This window comes from Anastrepha ludens, chromosome 6, assembly GCF_028408465.1.
Source record: "Anastrepha ludens isolate Willacy chromosome 6, idAnaLude1.1, whole genome shotgun sequence".
Taxonomy (NCBI): Eukaryota; Metazoa; Arthropoda; class Insecta; order Diptera; family Tephritidae; genus Anastrepha; species Anastrepha ludens.
This window is the reverse complement of record NC_071502.1, coordinates 60,449,437-60,474,425: the sequence shown is the minus strand read 5'-3', so window position 1 is coordinate 60,474,425 and position 24,989 is coordinate 60,449,437. Positions and strand designations below refer to the sequence as shown.

The 24,989-nt window shown below is 35.4% G+C and overlaps 2 protein-coding genes across 3 annotated transcripts; one reads left to right on the top strand and one right to left on the bottom strand.

The window, feature by feature from the left end:
* Positions 1-2,243: 2,243 nt before the first annotated feature.
* Positions 2,244-24,785, bottom strand: LOC128866920 (uncharacterized). 2 transcript variants are annotated; one of them, XM_054107973.1, is made up of 3 exons: positions 24,476-24,785; positions 3,560-3,796; positions 2,244-3,457 (listed from the first exon to the last, which is right to left on the bottom strand). In XM_054107973.1, exons 2-3 carry the CDS (start codon positions 3,612-3,614, stop codon positions 3,309-3,311), a joined length of 204 nt encoding a protein of 67 aa, XP_053963948.1. In that variant the 5' UTR covers positions 3,615-3,796; positions 24,476-24,785; the 3' UTR covers positions 2,244-3,308. The 2 variants fall into 2 exon arrangements, with proteins under 2 accessions (XP_053963948.1, XP_053963949.1); XM_054107974.1 differs by lacking the exon at positions 24,476-24,785 and adding an exon at positions 3,944-4,030.
* LOC128866919 (cytosolic endo-beta-N-acetylglucosaminidase) lies at positions 4,971-8,522 on the top strand. The gene is made up of 5 exons (XM_054107971.1): positions 4,971-5,183; positions 6,134-6,365; positions 6,431-6,579; positions 6,910-7,084; positions 7,149-8,522. The coding sequence occupies exons 1-5, from the start codon at positions 5,150-5,152 to the stop codon at positions 8,371-8,373; spliced, it is 1,815 nt and encodes a 604-aa protein (XP_053963946.1). The 5' UTR covers positions 4,971-5,149; the 3' UTR covers positions 8,374-8,522.
* Positions 24,786-24,989: the final 204 nt, after the last annotated feature.

The following is a 24,989-nucleotide window of genomic DNA, read 5'->3' as shown; positions in this document are numbered from 1 at the left end:
ACACTTGAAAATGTCGAATTTCGTGCCAAATAATGTGTTTTTGCGGGGAATTCTTCTTCATTATTTTAATATGAAGAAAAAAGCAGCCGAAAGTCATCGTATCTTGGTGGAAGTTTATGGTGAGCATGCTCTATCTGAGCGAACGTGCCAGAAGTGGTTTGCACGCTTTAAAAGTGGTGATTTTGGCTTGGAAGACGAAGAACGCGAGGGTGCGCCGCCAAAGTTCATGGATACCGAATTGGAGGAATTGCTCGATCAAGATCCGGCTCAAACGCAAGAAGAGGTTGCAAAAACTTTGGGAGTTGATCAATCAACCATTTCCAAACGTTTAAAAGCCATGGGAATGATCCGAAAGGTAGGCCATTGGGTGCCGTATGAATTGAAGCCAAGAGACGTTGAACGCCGTTTTATGGCATGCGAACAACTGCTTCAACGGCACAAAAGAAAGGGTTTTTTGCATCGAATTGTGACTGGCGATGAAAAGTGGGTCCATTACGACAATCCAAAACGTCGGGCAACGTATGGATACCCTGGCCATGCTTCAACATCGACGTCGGCGCAGAATATTCATGGCCTGAAGGTTATGCTGTGTATCTGGTGGGACCAGCTGGGTGTTGTGTATTATGAGCTACTGAAACCGAATGAAACGATTACGGGGGATGTCTACCGACGACAATTGATGCGTTTGAGCCGAGCACTGCGAGAAAAACGGCCGCAATACGCCGATAGACACGACAAAGTTATTTTGCAACATGACAATGCTCGGCCACATGTTGCACAAGTGGTCAAAACATACTTAGAAACGCTCAAATGGGATGTCCTACCCCACCCGCCGTATAGTCCAGACCTTGCGCCATCCGATTACTATCTCTTCCAATCGATGCAACATGGCCTGGCTGACCAGCACTTCCGTAATTACGATGAAGTCAAAAAATGGATCGATTCGTGGATTGCGGCAAAACCGACCGAATTTTTCACAAAGGGAATCCGTGAATTGCCAGAAAGATGGGAAAAAGTAGTAGTAAGCGATGGACAATATTTTGAATATTAAATTTGTAACCATTTTACGTCAATAAAGTTTCAAATTTCGAAAAAAAACCGCACGAACTTATTCATAGTCCTATTATAAAAAAATTCCACAAAACAAGAAACATTGCACCTTTGCACTTTCGTTTATATGATTTTTATTGATGTGATGATTATTAAATATATATTAAAGAGGAAGAGATCAGTTATGAAGTATATAAATATTTACATGTTTAGTTAAAAAAACTAAAAAATAATAATTCTCAAGTCCAAGATTGTAGCAGTGGCAAACCTTCCATGTTTATCAACAGACAGGGTTTATGTCAAAGTTCTTGAGATTATAAAAAGGGAAGTAGCGGCAAGAAAGCTCAAACAAAGCTTCGATGAGGGAAATTATATGGTTTGAATGGAGCGGAGTCTGTCTAGCAAAAAGTGATTCTAGTGAAGATTTGTCGTTTTTGGTTGACGATTCTTCAGTGAAAAGCGCATCTTCCCTTTTAAGAAGCGGTTTACTTGAGAAATTCTTCCTTCTATGAGGACTCTCTCGAGCTTTTTTTGTCCGTTCAGTACTTGAAACTCAAGTTAGTGTTGAAAGATCTCTTTCAGCATTCATCTTTGTTTTAACGGACTTATGTTCTACTCTGTCTGGCCACAATGTTAAAACAATTTGCCTTCTGAGGCTTAAAAACAAAACTTTCTCAACGAAATGAACTGTTCAAATTAATTTTTTTTTGTTGAAAGTTTTTAAACACACTCGTGTTTTGTTTTTAACTAGGATTACCTTTTTAGGAATGAGCAAAGAAGTTTACCTTTCGTCCTATTTGATTTGCAAACTGCAGAGGTTAATTAGATGGATTTTATAAATTTCCCCGATGCCGAGATTCTCAAAGCATTCTGTATACTTTAAATGATTGTAGGATTGACATAAGGCATTTAAAAAAAAAACTTTACGGAAATCAAATCACAGCTAGTTTTAACGCCGTTTGTGGAGTCAGTCTGGAGAGTCAGAATTGCCCAATATCAACAAATTATATATTTTTGTCATTAAATCTTAATGTCAAGTCATTTCGGTTGGTACCAAATTTTCTTAAACTGAAATGAAAGCTTGTTTATTTTTGCCGGAAAAAAATAAATATCATTTTAACCCTTATTATTTGACTGAAAGAGTAAAAGGAAACTTTACCAATTTTTTTTCAAATAAAATAACTGTCAAAAAATAACTTTTTTCTCCAAACTTTTATTATAAAACTCATAACCAGTGGGGTTCTTTGTGTAACGGTTTCTAAAAAAATGGAAAAGGTGCAGTTGATTTAACATACAATTAAATTTGCGTCTTATTTTTATAAAAACAGTTTAATCGGTAAATATTTTAATATGATCACAAGTGTGTATACTCGCATGTACTTACGGTGAGGTGCCAAAATTATTAATAAAAACTATAAATTATGTTTATTAATCTAGTAAATATAATAATGGCTTCCACATTTAAATAATTGTTTATTATTCGCAAGGCTTAAAAGTAACCGATTTTCAATAAATACATGCAGGAGTACAACTTACATAAAATGTACATCACATAACTTCATCAATAATGCTATAGTTTTCTTGAAGTGTAAATACTAATTTCTCCATGTTTAACAATCCAATATCAATATTTATATTTTTTCTTTCCGTTTGCAAAATTCAACAACAATTAAAGTGCATAAATACCTGTTTTTCTTTTTATTTTTATTTTCATAAGGTATTTCCATATGACAATTAATGTATGTATATTGAGCAGAGATGTTCCTTGATTATATTACGTAAGGTAACATCAATAAAAAAGGCTTGTTAGAGGATCCTGGGTCTTAAATTGTGTATAATATAGGGCCTAGTTTTTTTAATTAGTATATATTTTTTTACATTCTAATTCATAACATTACAATACAATTTTTGACACATACATATATAATATATACTCATATATGTACGTACCAATATGATTAGGTATATACTTGAACTCTGTACCTGCATACATACACATGTATGTTAGTAAAATATATACCTTTTTATTTTACGGAAGTGTGAAGTGTCTTGTGCGTTGCATTTATTTTTCACACGTTAAGATATCTGCTTTTTGCAATATAATCGTTTAATTATAAACATTTCATCTTCCGCGAAAGTCGTTGAACTTTGTACAGTTGGGATGAATAATTCTTCGGAAAGCTATGACAAAAAGCTACATTCTTGGCGACCAACAAAATCATGTAATGGAGTAGTTAGCAGGCTGGTTACAAAAGGAACTACGCGGTCACATAATATTCTCGTTGACGTTTTTGACACTTCTCACGAGCAATATAACATAACGCGATTGTTATGAGTATTGCAATCGTTACACCCATTCCTATACTGACCCACATAATTTCTTCGTTGATTCCAACATATGATCGTCCTAGTTGAACGGACCGAGTTTTATGAAAATACAAATTTAAAAAAATATAAGTATACATAAAAACATACATACTTAAAATTATTCAGCGTCTGAAGCACTTACCGTTGTAGTAGTGATTAGAATAGCCAGCTTTACCGGCTACTCTGCCCGCTGGCATTTTGACGGTAAACTTTTTTACTTGGCAATCACGATTTTTTAAATATGTAAATCGAAGACTGCTCTTCGTGCGTATTTTCTGTAAGTTCTATAAATGCTTTGTTTATAGGAGATGGTTTAGTGAAATATTGAATACGTTCATTCCGCAGTTTGAATAATAATTTAGACATTACAGTTTTGTCACTAAAAAAGAAAGAGAGAAGATACAGGTTTATTAAGTAATTTACATTGTTAGAATAGTTTCAGGTATATATATATATATATATAAAGCTAATAAAAATGCTAAGTTAATATTTTAAATAATAATACGTTCACATATACATTAATCACCTATAAATCCACCAAATTAATCGACCCGTTCCCATATGGCAGATTACCTGCAAAATTAACAATCAGATGTCAATACTGCTTTGAGAGGCTTTTCTTCATAGAAATGGTTTTGGTGGAATATTTCGCTGTTTTTAGTTTCTTTAATTATTATTAACGATATGAACAAAATATAAGGACAAGGAATAGCTAATTTAATTGCGCAATTGGCTGCTAATAATAAACAGTTGGACGAAATATATGTATAACAAAAATTGTATTAGAATTATGTTTGCGGACCTGTTTTCTTTGTCGGCATTCATTTAATTTAGTTTTTATTTTGATGATTCTCCTCATATTTGTAATAATAATTATCGATAGCACAGAAAACACAGGGTTGTATGTCAAAAAGTATCGTTTTATCTTGGAATTATTTTATAATCTCAGATTTTGGGAGAGAAATTTTGTATGGGAAATCGTGCTTTTTAATTACGGATTTTGAGTTAAGCGCGAAGAAGTAGATCATCTACTTATATGTGAACGCATTATAAGTTATTGAAACTTATTATGAAAATTGTCGATCTTTAAGAACAACATATTGAAAAAATCGTTATTTCTCATGGTGGACATTTAAATGAAGTCTTTTTCCCATACATTTATTGAGAGCCGTATTTTGAATAAAAATAGTCAAGCCTGAAAGAATTTAAACTTATTCAAGTTTTATTTTAAAACAACATCTAAGCGCGTCTTTTGAAATACCCTTTTAAACACTTTTCAATAGATAGCGGCTGGTGTCGATTATTTCTACAATAGTTGTGTTCGATAACAAAATAAGCCATCAGTAGCCCTTGTTGATAATTGAATATAGCTTGCAAATTTCAAACCGGTGCACAAAACAGCAGATTCGACAAGAAACAATTATGTTTGCTTACAAGAACTTAAGTCATATGTCTATACATTTTCATGCTAATAAATTTTTCCGTTATCGAATACGACTAATATCAATGTCTCACCACTAATCACCAGTCAGCTGATGTTATTTTCATTCTGATTGTCTTCTGCTGTCACTTCATTTACCGTGTTTCTTATGGACAACTTATGGTGTTTAGTGATTAAGAGTTTTATTTTTGTTAGTTTGTTTTATTTTTATGTAAAAATTTTATAAAACCCACATTTGTTTTCTAATTGTGTAAATGAAAATAGAAATAAAATAATCAGCGAATAGGCGAAATGAAAACATGCGATGGGAGCGCGGAATGTTGCAGTGAGTGCCAATTTGCTAATCAAAATAAATTAGGTTTTCCTATAACAGCAAGTAAAAAGGGCAGGCTTGGTTGACAGTTTTCTTGATGTGTTAATACACACATCAGTTATTTGGCTTTGTGGCTATTGCCGCAGACATGTGTATAGATGTGGGTCTAAATATTTGCATGTCATTAAACTATGCTGGCGTATGAAAGAAAATTCTTTCGTTCGGCTACAACATTTTTTTAAACGTATAACCAATTCTTATTTGTCGGTTATTCCAAAATAAATAATTATTAAAAATATTCGTTGCTATATTTAATGTTGTTACAGATTTAGGTTAGGGTGGGCTGTACCGGCTGTACGCTATGGGACAGACTCGGGCTCATAACCCCCAGACTTACCAAACATATTTTCCTCAAAGCTGTAGAAGAAATATACAAAATATTTCTTGAATTTATGACTTACCCAAAATCTATTTCCTAAAAACAAAAAAGAAAACTAAGTTATACCCAAACATTTGTGTCTACCTTCTTTAGGCCCAACTATATATGTTTTCATTATTTATTATTTAAACGTATCTTTAATACATGTTTATGGGAAAAAATTGCAAGGTCGCGATATATAGCGAAATTCCTAAAACAGTGATAAGGCAGAGCTTTTTACTCGGTTCAAACTTTCAGCAGCCGCATTACATATGGATGTACATACCTATCATATATACATTAGTATCGCTCGTGTAAGAATTACTAAATCATAAAATTTCTAGTTACACTTCCTAAGTGCAACTGAGTGTATAAACTATCTAAAGCTTCTGATAAAGACTACACATATTATTGACACAAAATGCGTTTATCGCATTACAACATTTGCATTCAATGCGAAGCGTTCAGTATATGAAGAAGAGTATTTAATGTGCGCACAAATTTAAAAACTTTTGAAACAATATGCAAAATTTTTCTCTTGAAGATCAACTAGAAGCAGAGGCGATTCACTCCAACGAACAGTTATTAGCATTTGAACTGCGAAGTAAAGATATACAATGGGAGCAATATGTAACACTATTAGCGCCTCGCGCTGCACCTATATATCTGCAAAGACAGTTCCAAATGCTGAGCAATTATAGAGAACCAATTGGAAATCACAATAGGCGTGAAATTCTAGTCTGCCACGATATGATGGGTAACTACCTAGAAGATCGGTAAGTATACTTTTATATTTGAAATTAATGATTTTGCATTAACTAAGTTGTTTTTTATAATGCAGTCATTTCCACTCATCAAAAAAGTATGATGACTATCGCTTCTACCACTGGGCCGGTATTGACTATTTTTGTTACTTTAGTCATAATTATATAACAATACCACCATGTGGATGGATAAATGCCGCACACAAACACGGGGTAAGGGTTCTGGGTAAGTATCTACACGAGTATATGTACATACGTACAAATATTTTTGTTTACAAATAGAGATATATGCTGTTTTGTTGAAGATCACAGATCAATTTAAATCCTCTCTTTGATCCTTAACAAAATCATATTTGAAATAGCTACTGCATGTAAACTCGTATAAACAAAATTAGCAAATCTTATAAGTGCATAAGTATACATATATAAATGGCGCTACATCCTTTGTTGGTTGCTTGGCTGAGCTCCTCCTCCATGTTGTGGTATGCGTCTTAGTGTGGCTACGAATGGCAGATGGGTTTTTATAGTTTAGTAATTATGACATATATTTTGATAGGCACATTCATTACCGAAAAGGCACATGCGTCATTATTGAACGAAGTTTTGGAGTCAACAGATATGGTAGATAAGATTGTCGAAGCTATGGTGAAACTATGCAAACATTATTGTTTTGAAGGTTGGCTAATTAATGTTGAAAGCGTCGTTAAGCTAGAAAATGTGAAAAACCTTTAGTGAGTATAAGTATACATATCAATATGGTGTTCAAATTGATTTTCAAATCTGCATTCATTTCAGTTACCTCGTAGATCGCTTACGTATAAGCATCGAAAAAGAAGTGAAACGTGGTGTGGTGTTCTGGTATGACAGCATTATAGATACTGGCGAATTGAAATGGCAAAATGAAGTTAATGCTAAAAATGTGCGATTTTTTCGTAATGCACATGGTATGCTCATCAATTACGCTTGGAGCGACAAAAGTCTCGAGGTGACGACAGAAATTTGTGAGCGCGTACAATCTCAATGTCAACGCGCCTTTTTTGGCATCGATGTTTTTGGACGTGGTCAAGTTGGCAAATTTCAGAGTAAACAAACTTTGGCGCGCATTGTGAGTCAACGTTTCTCTACGGGTGTTTTTGCACCAGCTTGGACATATGAAACATTACAAATGTTTGGATACAATATAAAACAACCACTGGGAGATGATGCCGTAAACGATGCTTTTTTACGACGCAACGAAAAATTTTGGTTTTCATTATGGGAATATTTAGCCACACATCTCTACAATGTGCTGCCGTTTTATACGGATTTTTGTTTGGGATCGGGAAAGTGTACATATGTGCACGGACATTCAAAGAGCAGCGTGAGCGGTAGTGGTGGGGGAGATGGTGAACAATTTTTTAATTTATCGCGTTGTTCGTTGCAACCTTCAGTGCCTCTATATTTACTCGCCGAACGCTACTATTCAGATGCTTTTAATGGCGGGTCATGTCTGCGAATATTACAGTACAATAATAGCTTTCGTATCATCGCTTCCGATTTTAGATTGCAAAGTGGAGGATTAGTTTTTGCATACGCTTTCAAACTTCATCCAAATGATGGGGATTTTGACTGCATTTTGCGTTTCTGCACTAGAAATAACGCACGCGATTGCTATCTATTCATGGGTGAATACTTCAACACAACCAGCCTGCAAAAGGGGCGCTGTTATGTGTCCCCATTAAAGCCAAAATACAATGATGAATTATCAAAAAATACGCTAGATACACCAAAAATACCTAAAGAATTTGCGATTCCAGAAAATGCGCCGAATGGCTGGCGTGTGCGTTATTATGTAGTGGCGTTTGATGGCGCGATTCAAGTGAAGGATATCGGCGTGCTATATCGGCGAAGTGAAGAAGCGAAAGACACTGCCTACCTCGGCGCGGTTTACCTAAATGAATGCGATGTGAATACAATTAAACTTCCACAAGATAGCAACATTGCATTGATACAAGTTTATGGCGAAGATTTTCTTAATTAAGTTTTCAAGGTAAGACAGTCCAAAGTCAATTGGTACGTATGGCTTTTGGTTAGTTAGTATTGTATTTTTATATGTACATTCAAACGATTTTGTAAGCAATTTTTATACTGTTTTTACACTAATACTATTAAAGTTTAAACAAATCAAAATTTGGTTTTGTGCCGCTGTCAATTTTTTGGGTTAAAGATATGAATCCCTAATAAGCTACTTCTCTCTTCCCACAAAAATAACTTATTGGAAAATTTTCTTAGAAAGGGAAAGAGGTTACAATTTTAAAATTGTACAATAAAATTGGCTCTTCGTTTTTGAATTGAAATGAAAAATAGATATATGTGATCTATAAATGTATATTGTTGTTGTAGCAGCATAAACATTCCCCATACTTACATACGGGGAATGCTGCTGGAATGATAGTCCTTGGCCGGATATAAATCCGGGTCGTTTCGGTAACGTAGAACTGACTGTCGGGGAAACGGTATATTCTTCTTCTTCTTAATTGGCGCGATAACCGCTTACGTGATTTTGGTCGAGTTTAACAAAGTGCGCCCGTCGTTTCTTTCTCTTGCTAACCGGTGCCAGTTGGACACACCAAGTGAAGCTGAGTCCTTCCACATCTGATCTTTCCAACACAGAGGAAGTCTTCCTCTTCCTTTGCTACTACCGGCTAGTACCGTATCGAATACTTTCAGAGCCGAAGCGTTTGTGTCCATTCGGACGACATGACCCAGCCAACGAAGCCGCTTAATCTTTGTTCGCTGCGCTTTGTCTATGTCGTCGTAAAGCTCATACAGCTCACTTCAGCCGCCTACGATACTCGCCATCATCAATATGCAAAGGTCCAAAAATCTTCCGCAGAATCTTGCTCTCAAACACTCCAAGGGACGTCTCATCGAATATTGTCCAAGTTTCTGCGCCATGCGATAGAACGGGTATGATGAGAACCTTAGTTTTGTTCATCGAGAGAGGACTTTACTACACATCTGCCTACTTAGTTCAAACCAGCGCTTGTTGGCAAGAGAGATTCTCCGTCTCATTTCAAGGCTTACATATGTAAATGTATATCCGGGCGAGTCAAATAGCTCTTAAAATTCTTTTATTTTGGCGGCGAGGTATTCTACTGGCAATTCTGAAGATAATAAGATAATGTTTCATGGAAGAAAACCTTTAATCTGGTTTTTGAGCTTACTTATTTTTAAATTTTAGTTATATTTAATTAATTTTATTTTGTTATATTTTTTTGGAAGTAAATTTATGTTTACGGTTTTTTGTTTGTTGGTGTTTATTTTGATCAAAACTCTCCGCTACAAAGCGTAACATTGCGAAGTTTACTCTATATGACTATTTTTAAAAGAAAAACATCAAATTTCCCAACTTTCTAATAAAAAAAAATGTATTGTTACTATTTTATTTCATTTATTTATGCATATATATAGACCTTAAAGTATTTGATAAATAAAACACGAGAAGTTCAATGTTCCAGAAAAAGTTCTATTCACTACAATTCACTATATTTGTCAATTTAATATTAGCTGTCTAAGAAACAATTTTTCGAATATAATATAGTTTTTCTTTGGCCTAGTTAAATAAGCAGAAGCATGTACTTACTCGTAACTTTATGCATTTTTATTCGTTAAAGTAAAAAAGTTTTATATGCCATTCTAAATAAGCAGCTTACAATGCCTTATAAAATGTGAATACTTGTACATCTTAAGGAAATCGGGGCATAAAGGTTGAATATAAGAAAAATTTTAAATTTTTGTACATTCTTTCATTTTGCATACGATTTTAAATGATTATTTGATTTCCTACTGTATAGTATATACTTAGTCCTGCCATAAGTTCTGTTACAATTTAAGTCCGTTATAGATACGAAATTATAATAGGTCTATTTATAAGTTCGTGCGGTTTTACAACAGATGGCGTAACTTGATTATTATTCCATCGATCCACATTTCCAAACATTCATTGGAGAGCTACTGTCGTAAGGCACAAACGTCAGTATAAGTTTTTTATTTGAAGCGTAAACAACAATATTTTTACCACACTTGAAAATGTCGAATTTCGTGCCAAATAATGTGTTTTTGCGGGGAATTCTTCTTCATTATTTTAATATGAAGAAAAAAGCAGCCGAAAGTCATCGTATCTTGGTGGAAGTTTATGGTGAGCATGCTCTATCTGAGCGAACGTGCCAGAAGTGGTTTGCACGCTTTAAAAGTGGTGATTTTGGCTTGGAAGACGAAGAACGCGAGGGTGCGCCGCCAAAGTTCATGGATACCGAATTGGAGGAATTGCTCGATCAAGATCCGGCTCAAACGCAAGAAGAGGTTGCAAAAACTTTGGGAGTTGATCAATCAACCATTTCCAAACGTTTAAAAGATATGGGAATGATCCGAAAGGTAGGCCATTGGGTGCCGTATGAATTGAAGCCAAGAGACGTTGAACGCCGTTTTATGGCATGCGAACAACTGCTTCAACGGCACAAAAGAAAGGGTTTTTTGCATCGAATTGTGACTGGCGATGAAAAGTGGGTCCATTACGACAATCCAAAACGTCGGGCAACGTATGGATACCCTGGCCGTGCTTCAACATCGACGTCGGCGCAGAATATTCATGGCCTGAAGGTTATGCTGTGTATCTGGTGGGACCAGCTGGGTGTTGTGTATTATGAGCTACTGAAACCGAATGAAACGATTACGGGGGATGTCTACCGACGACAATTGATGCGTTTGAGCCGAGCACTGCGAGAAAAACGGCCGCAATACGCCGATAGACACGACAAAGTTATTTTGCAACATGACAATGCTCGGCCACATGTTGCACAAGTGGTCAAAACATACTTAGAAACGCTCAAATGGGATGTCCTACCCCACCCGCCGTATAGTCCAGACCTTGCGCCATCCGATTACTATCTCTTCCGATCGATGCAACATGGCCTGGCTGACCAGCACTTCCGTAATTACGATGAAGTCAAAAAATGGATCGATTCGTGGATTGCGGCAAAACCGACCGAATTTTTCACAAAGGGAATCCGTGAATTGCCAGAAAGATGGGAAAAAGTAGTAGTAAGCGATGGACAATATTTTGAATATTAAATTTGTAACCATTTTACGTCAATAAAGTTTCAAATTTCGAAAAACCCCGCACGAACTTATTCATAGTCCTATTAATACTTTTTTTAATGAAGTTAGTTTTATTTAATCATGTAAATATTTAACATTCTTAATTTTCATTCGAAATGGTCACCATTTGCTTTTACGCAAGCTTTTCCATGGATATTGACGTTGCTACTCGAACCAAAGATTGTGTGAGACTTCACATTTCTGTGAGGTTTTCGACATACATACCATGTTCTACAATTCTGATCACAAACTGTAGTCCAATGGATTCAGATCTGTGGACTTCCAGACATCCAATCTTCTGCAGCGATGAACCCAAGAATACCTTTTTTGCTACAGCTGGCTGGTTTTTGCCTTATGAACGCTAGCGGAATCTTGCTGGAAGATCCAACGCTCTCCATTGAAGAGAGTACTGCTCAACTGCTTCACCACGCCTTCTAAGACATCATCCTGGCACACTTGGCCCGAACACACACCCGGTCCTAACCCCTTTTTCGCAGAAATAAAGAGATGTGACGCCTTTACAAGACACTCCCCATCAAACCATTCTGGAGGCTGGATGGTGGTCACGCTGAACGCTTTTGCGTCTTTAGAAGTTTTAGCACAGATTTTGTCGTTTTTATTATTAAAAACTTTTTCAACATTGAACATTTTCTTATCTGTGAAAAGAATATTTTCATGGCCGGTGACCGCGTGGCACTTCTGTCGAGTCCAATTTTCTTCAAGATGACTAGTTCAGTGACGGATGGCTTTCATGTGGAGATCATCTCTAATTCCTCTTGACATGAATCTGGTCGATACATTCATTTCTCGGACATGATTTTCTGCTTTCTAAGGGGATTTCTGCGAGTTCTTTATCGAACGCCTTTTATGGCTACACTGGTTCCAACCACGCGAGGACTACCACTTCTTTTACTGTCTGTTACTTCAGGCATTTGAGAAAAATGATTGATCGTGCGGCAAATAAACATTCGCGAAATATTAAGTTTTTTCGGCAATTCGTGAATCTCACTTGCACTTTTACCACATTTACATAATGCATTCACTGCAATGCGATTTTCCTTAGCTTCCCACTCCATTGTTAACAAGCAAAATTTGCCACGAAACAGTATAATTTATGAGTGGACAATGCATACGAACACAAGCAGAAAGAACGCAACTTTTTTTTCGAATTTCTTCTCGCCGTATGCATTGTAGAATTTTTCAGAGAATTTATGGCAAGACTAAGTATAAGATTATATGCAAAACTAAACTACTCTCAATTCTGTTTTCAACGAGTTATAAATGGTTAAAATTCACTAAGGCGTCTGGGTGACAACGAAGACATTTGACCATTTAATTTAATCATTAAAAAATTTACATTTATACTCCAAAAATCCCATGGGAAAACAATAGAGTACTCATTTTTGATTTACTGCGCAAAAAATACTCATAACAGAGTGACATAACGGTTTAAAATGTATACAAAAATATTTGTCCTAAAATTTTACTATAAGTCCCTTAATAAATCAAAATTCAACCTAAACGCCAGAAATAAGTCAAAACAAAAGTGGGTAACGTATAGTTGTTTTTGCGCCCTTTCACATTTCAATGAGCTGCCATTTCGCCATCATTGTCGTATGATGCATTGGAACTTTGGAGTGCAGAAAAATATGAGCCAGTAGAGAGACTGCGTTTCTTTATTAAAAAACTGATATTTTCGCCTGGAAACACGTCGAATTCCGTGATCCACATTGAAACTAATATATTTCCGCAATATTTGCATACTCTTAGAGCTTATGTACGAGTACAGTCTGTACCAGAAGAAAAGAACCGGTCTTTTTCTTGGAACTTGAAGATATATTTCCTTCTGCTTTTTGCTGCGTAATAGTCCCACTCAAGGGCTACGACGCCAGTGCTAACTCAAGTTAGTGTCGTTCGAAACTTTCCCGTAAGCACAATCAAACAGAAATGAGTGAGAAGTACGCGAAGCATTTCGAGGCGGTATTTTTATGCACGCATTCCAAAGGGCCGAAATTATCGTGCGCCGCGGCTGCAAAAGTGATTAAAAATCAAAAAAAGTTTGTTGTGATGTGGAATCAACGATAATGGTGTACAAAAATGTTGATGACTTTTCCGAGCGCGGCTTGAAGTGAGTGGCGACAAAAAAGCAGGACAAAATGATCGGCCAACTTTTTAAGCGGGACCCTTCTTTGTGACTACGCCAAGCCAGCAACACCATCGAACGTCAACTGAAGGAGGCGAACATAACCTGCCGTCCCACATCATCAAAACCACTGCTCTCAGAAAAACACATTGAGAAACAACAAAACAAGAAAATGGCGTCACAGTATTGGACTGGCCTTCCCAGTCCCCAGACTCCAACCCCATTAAAAATGTGTGGGGAACTATGAAAACGCATCTTGGCGGAAGGCCAGTCCATGACTTAGAGTAACTCGTACGTCAAGTTCACAAAATCTAGTCCTGTTTGTCGACGAGCTACGCAGAAAGGTGGTCCAATGCATGAAAAAGATGCCAGCCTATACTCGACAACGATGAAGACTACACGGCTTATTGAGTAATTGCGACATATTTTCATGTAAAAAAAATGTTAAATATATTTATTTTTTAAACTTCATGAATAATCGCGGTTCCTTTTTTCTGACACAGACTGTATTCTGTTTTGCACTGTTTTTCTCTACCAAGTAACATACTTCCGCATATCCTTGCTAAAGAAGTTGTGCGCCTTGAGGTATTCTGGGTTAAAAAATTAAAATACTTGCCGCAAACTTTAAATATGGAGAGTCTAACTGTATTTTCTTCTACTTCCTTGAGGGAACATTTAATAGAAGAACTAAATGTCAAAGAGTTCTTGCTATTTTTAAACTAAACGAAAAAATCTACATCAACTATTTCAGTGAAGACTTGTCTGCTTATGCTATGAGTTTGATCTTTCGTGCAAGGGGAGAGTTCCTTAATCTAAATGCAAGACCTTTTAAAAAACTAACTTCTACTGCTTGTCCTGTTTGTTACTTGGATATCCCAGAAATATTCAGCACGTTATTAGTACCTGTCCCGTCTATACAAATTTTACGATGGGCCAAAATAGGTATTGTTTTCATAATTATAATTATACCCCCGAGTGGCAACTTGTGTTATAGTCGTACGTTCTGGTATTTATTATTACGCTATTGTAATTATTTGAATTTCATATGAAATAAAGAAAATAAAACAACAACAGCAACAACAACAACATTGGAACTCGCCGACATGTTGGCACCACAGTTAGATTAATGTGAAACACTGTAGGTTGTAACTGATGCTATGCTCTCTCTCCGGCGGAGGGGTTTGAACAAAATAACTGCCAAAAATTGATTTCTCGAACCACATTCACATGTATATAAATTTTCTTGGAAAAAAAATATAAAATAAATAAAAACTTATTGGGGATTTATAACTAAAAATAAAAATAAGGAGGCTTGAAATCTATTTTAGAACTAATGATTCCATGGACTTTTTTGTTCATAGTTACTAGTAGAATACTTCAGTTACTGCAACAACGTAGAGTAAACATTTATATCTGCCCTAATGTACATATGTAAGTGCACAATTCAATACTTGATTTCTAATTATCAAATGAGGTAGAAAGCCGGCGCTTCCCTTTGATCGTCACTGCTGTATGAATTCCAGCTTCTACCCTTTGCACTAAAAAGTGAAAAAAAAAAAAACATCTCTCGCTGAACAAAGAAGTCTCGTGGCAGACCTTGCAGATAACTCTTGCATATTAACTTATTAAGTTAATTAAGTTAATGCAACGTAAGTAGCGAATAAGATCGTTCATTTAATAATTAATAATTAACATGAATTTATTTCAAAGATGGGTAGCGCGCAGCATGACAAAGTTGAGGAGCGGAGGTTTGTTGCCAATCTTAGAAAACAAAATAAGTCGTACAAATTTATCGCTGAGTCACCTAGACGGCCCAACAATTTTATTGTTGCGACACAGCGAAAACGACTTGCACTACTGATGATTTAATTGTGACTCCTGCCAAGAGGGATCCTTTTAAGTCATCAAAGGCTATTGCATCTTAAATCAACAACATAGTACAATATCAGCGAGAACTGTACCAGGCAGAATAGCTCGTAAAGCTCCTCTGTTGAAACAAGCAAATTTAACGAAGTGGAAAAGTTTTGCTCAAAAGTACAAGTTATAGTGTGAGCGATGAAACAAAAATAAATTTATTTCAAAATGGTGCTAGGCGAAATGTCAGACGTCCTAAAGGAAAAAAGCACTCACCCCGGTTCACAAAACAAAAAAAAAACAAAAAAAATACAGTCACACAGTCATCCAGTCAATCAGCACGGTGGCGGCACCTCATAACCAATAAAATGGATAAATTTATTTACAAGGACATACTTGAAGAAGATATGATATCATTTGCTGAGACGAATGTGCTCTTTATGCAAGATACTGCCTAAAAACACTCCTCAATGTTAATACGTGAATGATTTTTTCAAAATAATGATTTAGGGAAGTGAATTGGGAAGGAAACATTTAAAAATAAGAAGGATTTATGGCAACAAATCAAGAACTATGGTATTCCACTCCCACAGAAACCTGCCGTGGGATTATATCAAGTCGAATACAAAAAGTAATTGACAATCGCAGTAGACACAGTTGTTATTGTATAAGGGAAAATGGGGAGTTGTGAGACATTGTTACCTTTCGGCATTATTCATTTGTTTACATTCGATTTTAAGTGTCAACAAGTGTTCTCCATGCGATCTCACTTTTCAGCTAGCATTGGTCATATTTACACGCATTCGTCGCGTCTCTCCAGTTACTGTGTTTTGGAATGTCTCGGTAAGTTTTTTTCATCATTTGTTTTGCGATACATTCGATCAGTTGTTATAGCAAATTGCAAATGTCAATATATACAAATTATTAATTGTCCTATTAGCTTTGAATTTACACATTCACTTGGGCATGAACGTTCGATGTGTTTATGACTACGCGGCCATTTATAAAAAAAAAACGATTTGGGGAGTTGTAAGACAACAAATGTGGGGAGTTGTGAGACACCGTTTTTTTCGACGTTTTAACGCATCTTTCATAAGTACCTCGCAATATTCATGCATTGTTTGTATATATATCATCTGCAAAGGTGCAATGCCGAAAAAGTTAAGCAGAAACAACTCCATTCATTGCAATGTATGCGATCGAGCTGTGCACCTAAAGTGTGCCAATTTACGAACTGGTTATTATACATGTTCTCACTGCGAATCATCAGATTGATGTCATTGCATTTTTTATACACTTTTTTATAACAATTGTCTTTTCTTTTTTATTTTTCATCTTAATAAAGAACTAACAACTAAAATAAGTAATTTTTATTGATTTAAACCATGGTGTCTCACAACTCCCCACATTTTTGTATTTTGTATTAATATATATTTTATATTATTATATACAATTTTAATTTTAAGGAAAATTGTAGTTTTGTTAAATAGGCCATACCAATAGCTTCCAGTATTCATTGACTAAAGATTCCATCGTTGACATATGCAGAATATTAAGATTTTGAGTAATACGGGTCCAAAAACAAAACCCGTCTCAAAACTCCCCATTCTCCCTTAAATTTTGATAATTTAAACATAATTTTTAATAAAACCACTAAACTCTTTTTGTGCCGTATCTATTTCTATTTCGTAACTATTTTAATGACCACATGAATATTTCTTTTTGTTAGTATTGTCACTCGTTTAAGTTTTAGAAGATTCTTTAATTTTTATTTATAAGTATTTTTGTGATATTAATGTATGAAATAACTATTATTATTAATTTAAAAAACTTGTGATTTTCGGATGAACGTGGGGCACCCATTTTAATGATTTAATATGTGTACATAATTTATAATTAGTATTAATATTCACTTTGGGAAGGAATATTCTAGTAAAAAAAGTAATTAACAGAATAATCGTCTTATCTTTGATAGTTTATTTAACTTGTCTTACAATTTAACATTTGCTTGCAAGGAAGCTCTTTAAATTATATGAGAAGCCTTTTAAGTTAATTTTATTGATAAAATAATGGAGAATTGCTAATTATGAGGAATAATATAACCTGCAAACATGGTTGGGCATTTTGCACTACCACTAATTTTCTTAGTGTATTTAAAATGAGGGTTTCATTATCACTGAATCTTCAAATCACTAAATCCGCTTATTGCACTAATTATTTATTGCACTATGCCCAACCCTGTCTACAAGTGGCTCAAACGTTTAATCGTACATATTCGGAGCTGAAGTTTAAAACAGATTTTCGAAGCAATAAATTAATTTCATTTGGAAAAAACTTTGTTTATCATTTATTTACATATCTAAAGTTATGGCTTTCAGATAATGTACAAGAATTCCTGCTGGCTGTCATTGGTTTTACGGTAGTGTACCCATGAATAGAAATATCTTGGAATTATGTTAAACTATAAATTTAGTAACATAAAACATTTGGATAAAAAACTTTCTGAGGCAAAACTTGCAATAAATGCTACGTGGCTGAGATACGTAAACAATCCGAGGATAAATATTTCCAAAAAATTTAAAATTTTCTACACTGTGTCCAGGTCGATGATGTTTTATGGTGCTCGGATATGGGGTGTTGATAGATATGAGCCAGTAGAGAAACTTCTGCGATTCTTTCTAAAAAAGTTAATTTTTCTACTTCCAAATACGCCAAACTATATGCTCCATCTAGAAACAGGATTATTACCGCAGTTTTTCAATACTCTCTATACCCATACGACTTTTATTGTACGGCGCCTTAGTCTACAGGCAAACAAACTCCCTCGCATCTTGGCTAAGGAAGCAATAAGGCAGGGATCGCATTGGGCTCAGAAGTGGACTAAAATATACAATAGTGTAGATATGACCCTTATTAATAGATAAATTGGTTCAGAAAGAGCTGCTAGCTTTTGCTGAATGTGCGCAAAAACATTAACACATGATCTTTATTCACATATGGCGCCGCTAGAATTAAAATATTTTAATGATGAGCTCTCGGCATATGCTATAAACTTGATTTTTAGAGCTTACTAAAGCTTAATGCGAGAGCCTTTAGCACGCTACAACGGTAACATGTACTGTTGGCAATTTAAATGTTGTTGAAGATACTTTTATTTTATCAGTGTATCCTATTTATTTAAATAATCGTGTAAAGTGTTTCGGTTAGAAAGTTTTGGATCTACCGCAGGTGCTAAATATTTTAAAAGGAAATAATTACTTTGTTCTTTATAAATACATTTGTAATTGTTTAAAGTATAGAGAACTAATTCTGAATGAATTCGCTTAAGAGCTAAGTAAACATACAATATCAAATACTACATGTCTATGACTTTATTTATCCTACTCTGTTTTTATATGAATTTTCAATATTGTTAAATATATTTAATGTATGGAATACACAAATATATTACTATTACTACTACTCATTTATTTATAGTGTACTCAATTTAATTACTCATATAAAGTTATATTTACATTCAACAATTTTAAAATAGAAAATAAAAATTAATAAGATTCGGTTGATATGCCCAACAAATTTCATAAAAAGCGTTACAGTTTTTAGTTTGCTACAAGTTTTGAAGTGATAAACATAATTCTTGCACAATGGCCCCGTAAGGAAAACAGACAACTAAAAAGGAACGCCAACTGGTGTTAAATTGCATGATGAGGGAAAAATGTCTGGACAAATTGGCAATCTATATTAATGAAAAGGACTCATTCTCCAGTGTAATATACAATTAGAAGGTTCAAAGGTGACTTCGATTGTAAATAAAAACGGCTTAGGCCAATTGACGAAGCTTAATAATCGCATGGTTTTAAACGAAGTTCGAAAAAATACTTTTGTATAAGTCGTAGAACCTCATAAAATGGTTGGGGGAAATACCAATAAAAATGGCTTTTGAGCAAATAGTTCGAAATGTTATGAAAAAACATAACTTCCATGGGCGAATTGCGCAAAAGAGTCTTAGTCTGAAAGACAAGAGCGCCCGTATGAAATTTTCCACTGAATATGTAATATATCTAAGAATATAAAAATCAGGCAAACGGTTAAATATAACTAAATCACTACCTTTTGTACTTATAGTATTGTTTTAAAATATTGCACACAGATGAAGGCAAATATAATTGAAATGGGTCGGATATAAAAGGTTATGTCTTAAGAAAGCCCAAAACTGAATTTAAGCCGAAAAATACAACGGCTACTGGAAAGCATGGAGATGGGTCTGAGATGATGTGAGGATGTGTTTCAAGCGCAGATGTTGATAATATTAGTTTTGTAGGAGGAAATATGAATAAATTTCAATATCTAAATATCCTAAAAGCCAGTTAGGCAAATTGTAGAACGCTTTGGTATATTGAGCAATTTTGCTTTCTGTCAGGACAATGACCCGAAGCACACCTCCATTGTTGCCAAGATATGGTTAATCTATTGTACAATTGCCCGAAACTACTCCAAACACCTGCTCAATCGACTGATCTCAGTGTAGTCAAATATGTTTGGAAGGAATTGTCCAGAAAACTAAAAAAAAATAAGTTTCTCGGAAGACAAACAAACTAAAGGAAGCTCTGAAAACCAAATAATATAATATTTCACCGGATGTTTAAATGCTGTGATAACAGCCAAAGAATTAGTCATTAAATATTGGTCAGGGAGATTTGTATAATATTTTAAAGGCAGTCAATTGTATACTATTATTCGTTTGGACGTGAATTCTACGGTTTTGTTTATTTTTATTTCCCCGTAAAAACTGTTGAATGTAAATATAATTTACCTCTATGTAAAGGGTGATCGATTTAGAGGTATCAGATTTTAAATTGAAACAAAATGCATGACATTTATTTTTTAAAGATAATCCCTTTCGAATGTTGGCCGCAACTGCACCGTAATTCGGCGATCCGTAAACACCATTTTTAAATGACTCGCTGGAGGAGTGGGTTTGCCCACAAAGCATTTAGACTTTACATACCCCCACAAATAAAATTCCAAAACGAGAGATAAATTGCAGAAACGACGATGCAGTAAATCCATTATTTCACGGAATGTATGGGTTTGTATGGCAAGTAGCGCCGTCTTGTTGGACCCAAAAGTTGTGGAGATCACGGGCTTCAATTTGTGGCATCAAAAAGTCGTTTATCATGACACGATTCTGATCGCCATTCTCTGTTACATTGGCGCCAGCCTCGTTTTTGAAGAAATATGGACCGATAATTCCTCCAGCCCATACGCGGCACCAAACGGTTGTTTTCTATGAATATAATGGCTTGAATGGCTTCGGGTTGCTCTTCAGCCAAAATACGGCAGTTTTACTTATTGACGTAGCCATTAAGCCAAAAATGGACCTCATCGCTGAACGCCTTGAGTTGGCCTGAGCGCGCGATGAACACTTTTCAGAGAGCGTCGATTTTCGTAATACAATTGTACGATTTGTAAACGTTGTTGAGGCGTAAGTCTTTCCATGATGAAATGTCAGTGAATACTGAAACAAATTTTGTATTTAGTTTGAAAATAGTCACGCGTGATCCGTCAAAAAACCCCTATTGGAAAAGATACCTACAATCTGATCACCCTTTATAAATAGAGTATACTCTAAATAAATGACAAGAACGTTTTTTGCCGAAATTAATTAATTTTTTATAAGAGCGTACAATTGTTGGCGTATGCCGATGATATCGACATCATCGGCCTTAACAACCGCGCTGTTAGTTCTGCCTTTTCCAAAATAGATAAAGAGGCAAAGCGAATGGGTCTGCTGGAGAACGAAGACAAAACGAAGTACCTCCTGTCTTCAAACAAACAGTCGGCGCACTCGCGTATCGGCACCCACGTCACTGTTGACAGCTATGATTTCGAGGCTGTAAAAGACTTCGTATACTTAGGAACCAGCATTAACACCGATAACAATGTCAGCCTTGAAATCCAACGTAGAATCTCTCTTGCCAACAAGTGCTACTTTAGATTAAGTAGGCAATTGAGTAGTAAGTCCTCTCTACGAACAAAACTAACACTCTACAAGGCTCTCATCATGCCCAACAAAAGCTTGGACGATGACAACATTCGATGAGGCGACGCTTGAAGTGTTTGAGAGAAAGATTCTGCGCAAGATTTTTAGACCTTTACACGTTGGCAATGGCGAATATTGTAGGCGATGGAACTATGAGCTGTATGAGCTTTACGATGACCTAGACATAGCGCAGCGAATAAAGTTCCAGCGGCAACGTTGGCTGGGTCATGTCGTCCGAATGGATACAAACGCTCCGGCTCTGAAAGTAGTCGATGCGGTACCAGCTGGTGGTAGTAGAGGAAGAGGAAGGCCTCCTCTGCGTTGGAAAGATCAGGTGGAGAAGGACTTGGCTTCACTTGGTGTGTCCAAATGGCGCCGGTTAGCACGAGAAAGAAACGACTGGCGCACTTTGTTAAACTCGACCAAAATCGCGTAAGCGGTTATCGCGCCAATTAAGAAGAAGAATTAATTCACAGTTCCAAAGTTCTGTTTTAAAGCTGAATAGTAAGTATGTACGATTAAGCATTTGAGTCACTGTATATCAAATTAATTGTGTATCACATTTAACCTAGAACCGCTAAGACGTAATTTTGTATACTCTACAAATTTTTCCAGTTATATGAAGATTATTTTTGCCCTATTTTTCCTTTCCTATTTCTCATTTTCTGCAACACACCAATACGCAGCCTACGCCCATGACGTGGGCAGGGATATTCAAAAGGAATTTGTCGGCATACGCTCTTAGGTTGTTTGTATGTGTATGTCAGCATGCATTACCTCTCAAAAACACAAGTACTTAAGTTGACTTGTTGAGAAAGCGTCTTTGTTTCCCTTAATGCAAAACCACACACATTTTTTGATTTTATGTGACAACATGCGCTTTGTGTATAAAATATAATATACGAGTATACTACACATACAAGTATACATATGTATGTTTGAGCACATAATGGGTTTTTACCAAACTAAATAATAATATGAGTAAGCTGCGTCCTTGTTTGGATACTGTGTGCATATTCATTACACGCTAAAAATGCATAAGTAGGGATGTGTGTACGTGATATTTGATGGATCCAGGACTTATGGTACAATTGTTAATAACATTTTTTTTAAGTACACTCATACACTTGCGCTTGTGTATGACTTCTATACTCTGCAAATCGATAGTACGCGTATCCATGGCTCCATGCAGAGATGTACGTATGTATGCGTGCACATACATACATAAATTAACATCGGCGGATGCCAAGTATCAAACACTTTGTTTGTTTGTTCTCATAAAAGTTAGGTCAAATCACTTGGATGAAACTCATGTACATATGTATGTATGTAAATACAGTTCCGTACAATTAAGTTCGGACATTGAGAGAGTCATCATTTTTTTGCTATTCTTTCAGTCGATGTTTGAGCTTTCTCTTTCTAACTTTCGATGTATTTTTGGTGCATTACTTAAGAGAATTAAGGGAAAAATATTTCATTAATATACATACATACATAAATACTACTCTATATTTCTTCCTAAGATATTTTTAGTTTTAATAATGAATATTGAATTTTACACATCTTCTTGTTTCTAATACTTATAAGCATTTCTAAAGTTACTTTTGAAAAGTCTCCTTTACTTTGTAAGTCATGTACTGCAAAACTCCTTAACTTTTTATAAAAAAAAATAGTTTTATCGCCATCTCTTGCAAAGTTTTTGAATGCGGTATATTAGTCCAGTATTTCCATACTGTGAAATAAGCAGACATTTGGATGTATGGAACTTTAGTTATTGCGCCATTTTAGTTAATATACGCAAAACTTAATTAAAATAATAAGAAACAGACTAAAAATATACCTGAAATGAAAGTGCGTATCGCATTTTGGCCGCATTTTCAAGTCTTCGTTAGTTGAATTTAAGATTGGTGCTACAGATGATCTAAAAATCAATCAATTGGTCAAGAGTAGTTAAGCGAATTTCTAGCAATAAGGTAAATTATTTTCTTGCAACATTTGCTCTATTCACCTGATTTGACACCCTGTGCTAATCGCTTTTTCCGAAACTAAAAAAAATGCTTACTCTCTTGACACAATAACTGTGCACAGGGATGTTCTGGAAAATTATGGCGTCTATTGCGAAGAGTGCACTTCAATTGAAGGTATTGCATTTTGCGTTTTTACACTTTTTAACAGCCAGTTAACCTAGGAAATCTAATTTAATCTGCTTAACCCGCTTTTGAACACGCTCTTTGTTGAAACGCTCGTCGGTTTTTCCTACTCAAATTCTGAATTTTGAATCGTTCGAAAATATGAGTTTGTGTCAAATGGCCTGAGTCTAATTTTGGTGTTCTTGGCACATTTTGACGCATCTTTGTATTCAAAAGTGGGTTTTCGACGGTTCAACGAGCATCTTGAAGTCCTCGAGGCACGCTTATCAATGTATTTTTGATAACATCGTTTTGTATAAACTCTTTGCTAAGGCCCCACATAAGTTTTGAAACAATCCTACTGCTCGTTTAAGCTGGTACGCTCTAATAATCGATTGGATCCAAATTCGCTTTGAGTACCGTCGCATACCGGCCCGGATTTCAATGTTCGCAACTGTATATACATATGTACAAACATATCTGTATGTGTGTTTTTAAGCCGAAATAGGGCATCAACGCATTGTGCTCTGACATTTTTTATGAGATCATAGGCATATACACATGTACCAGCATACAATACATATACGCTACATAAAATAATCACATTTTTCTTTACTGTTTTAAGTGGAAAACTTAGTCAATGTATCTCAACACAAAAATTGTATAATTTCTGCTCAAAATCCAGTTCTAAACTCAAATAATTTTCATTTCCAAACAGAAATGTATTCGCATCTTGAATTCACTGTAAATTCAAATTTTTGCATAAAAGAAGTTTATACTTATTCCTGATTTAACAAAAAACGGTTGCACTCACTTTTTAATTAATTTTCGCAGTAGCTGTTTCTCTTTAGATTAGTTTTTACCCGTAATTGTATTTTCTATTAGTGATAATTTAACAATGTATTAAAAAATTAAACACGAACTATGCTTCTTTTTGCATTGCACGTAAATCATTTGCCTTATATGTACAGCCTTAGAGCCGAATTTGTCCCGCTTTTAGGCTGCCAAGCCCCAAAAAGCACTAAATGCGTTGCTTCGCGCGAGAGAGTACAGAGAAAGCACATTATCCACTCCCATGGAGACAATAAACACAACTGGATGCTGCCTTCTGTTGGTACATACTTCATTTCTTTCTCTGTTGGCTTTGATTCTACTGCTGCTGCTGCTAACATTGGTGGGGCTACTAAACATTTTGCTGACTAAACTGTTCATCTGAGGATTTTCTTTGAGAGATGTTTACACTGATTCAGAGGCGCACAGAAAAATTGTTGTTTCCCAAAGTTTAATGGAAAATTTCTTGCATTTACTAGGTGGGCTGTACAGAAAAC

Coding starts and splice junctions, on each gene's coding strand:
- LOC128866920 (XM_054107973.1), bottom strand. CDS start 3,614: ATGCCAGCGGGCAGAGTAGCCGGTAAAGCTGGCTATTCTAATCACTAC. Junction 3,458..3,559: donor TTCTAATCACTACTACAACG/GTAAGTGCTTCA, acceptor CCGTTCAACTAG/GACGATCATATGTTGGAATC.
- LOC128866919 (XM_054107971.1), top strand. CDS start 5,150: ATGAAAACATGCGATGGGAGCGCGGAATGTTGCA. Junction 5,184..6,133: donor TGGGAGCGCGGAATGTTGCA/GTGAGTGCCAAT, acceptor TTTCTCTTGAAG/ATCAACTAGAAGCAGAGGCG. Junction 6,580..6,909: donor ACACGGGGTAAGGGTTCTGG/GTAAGTATCTAC, acceptor ATATTTTGATAG/GCACATTCATTACCGAAAAG.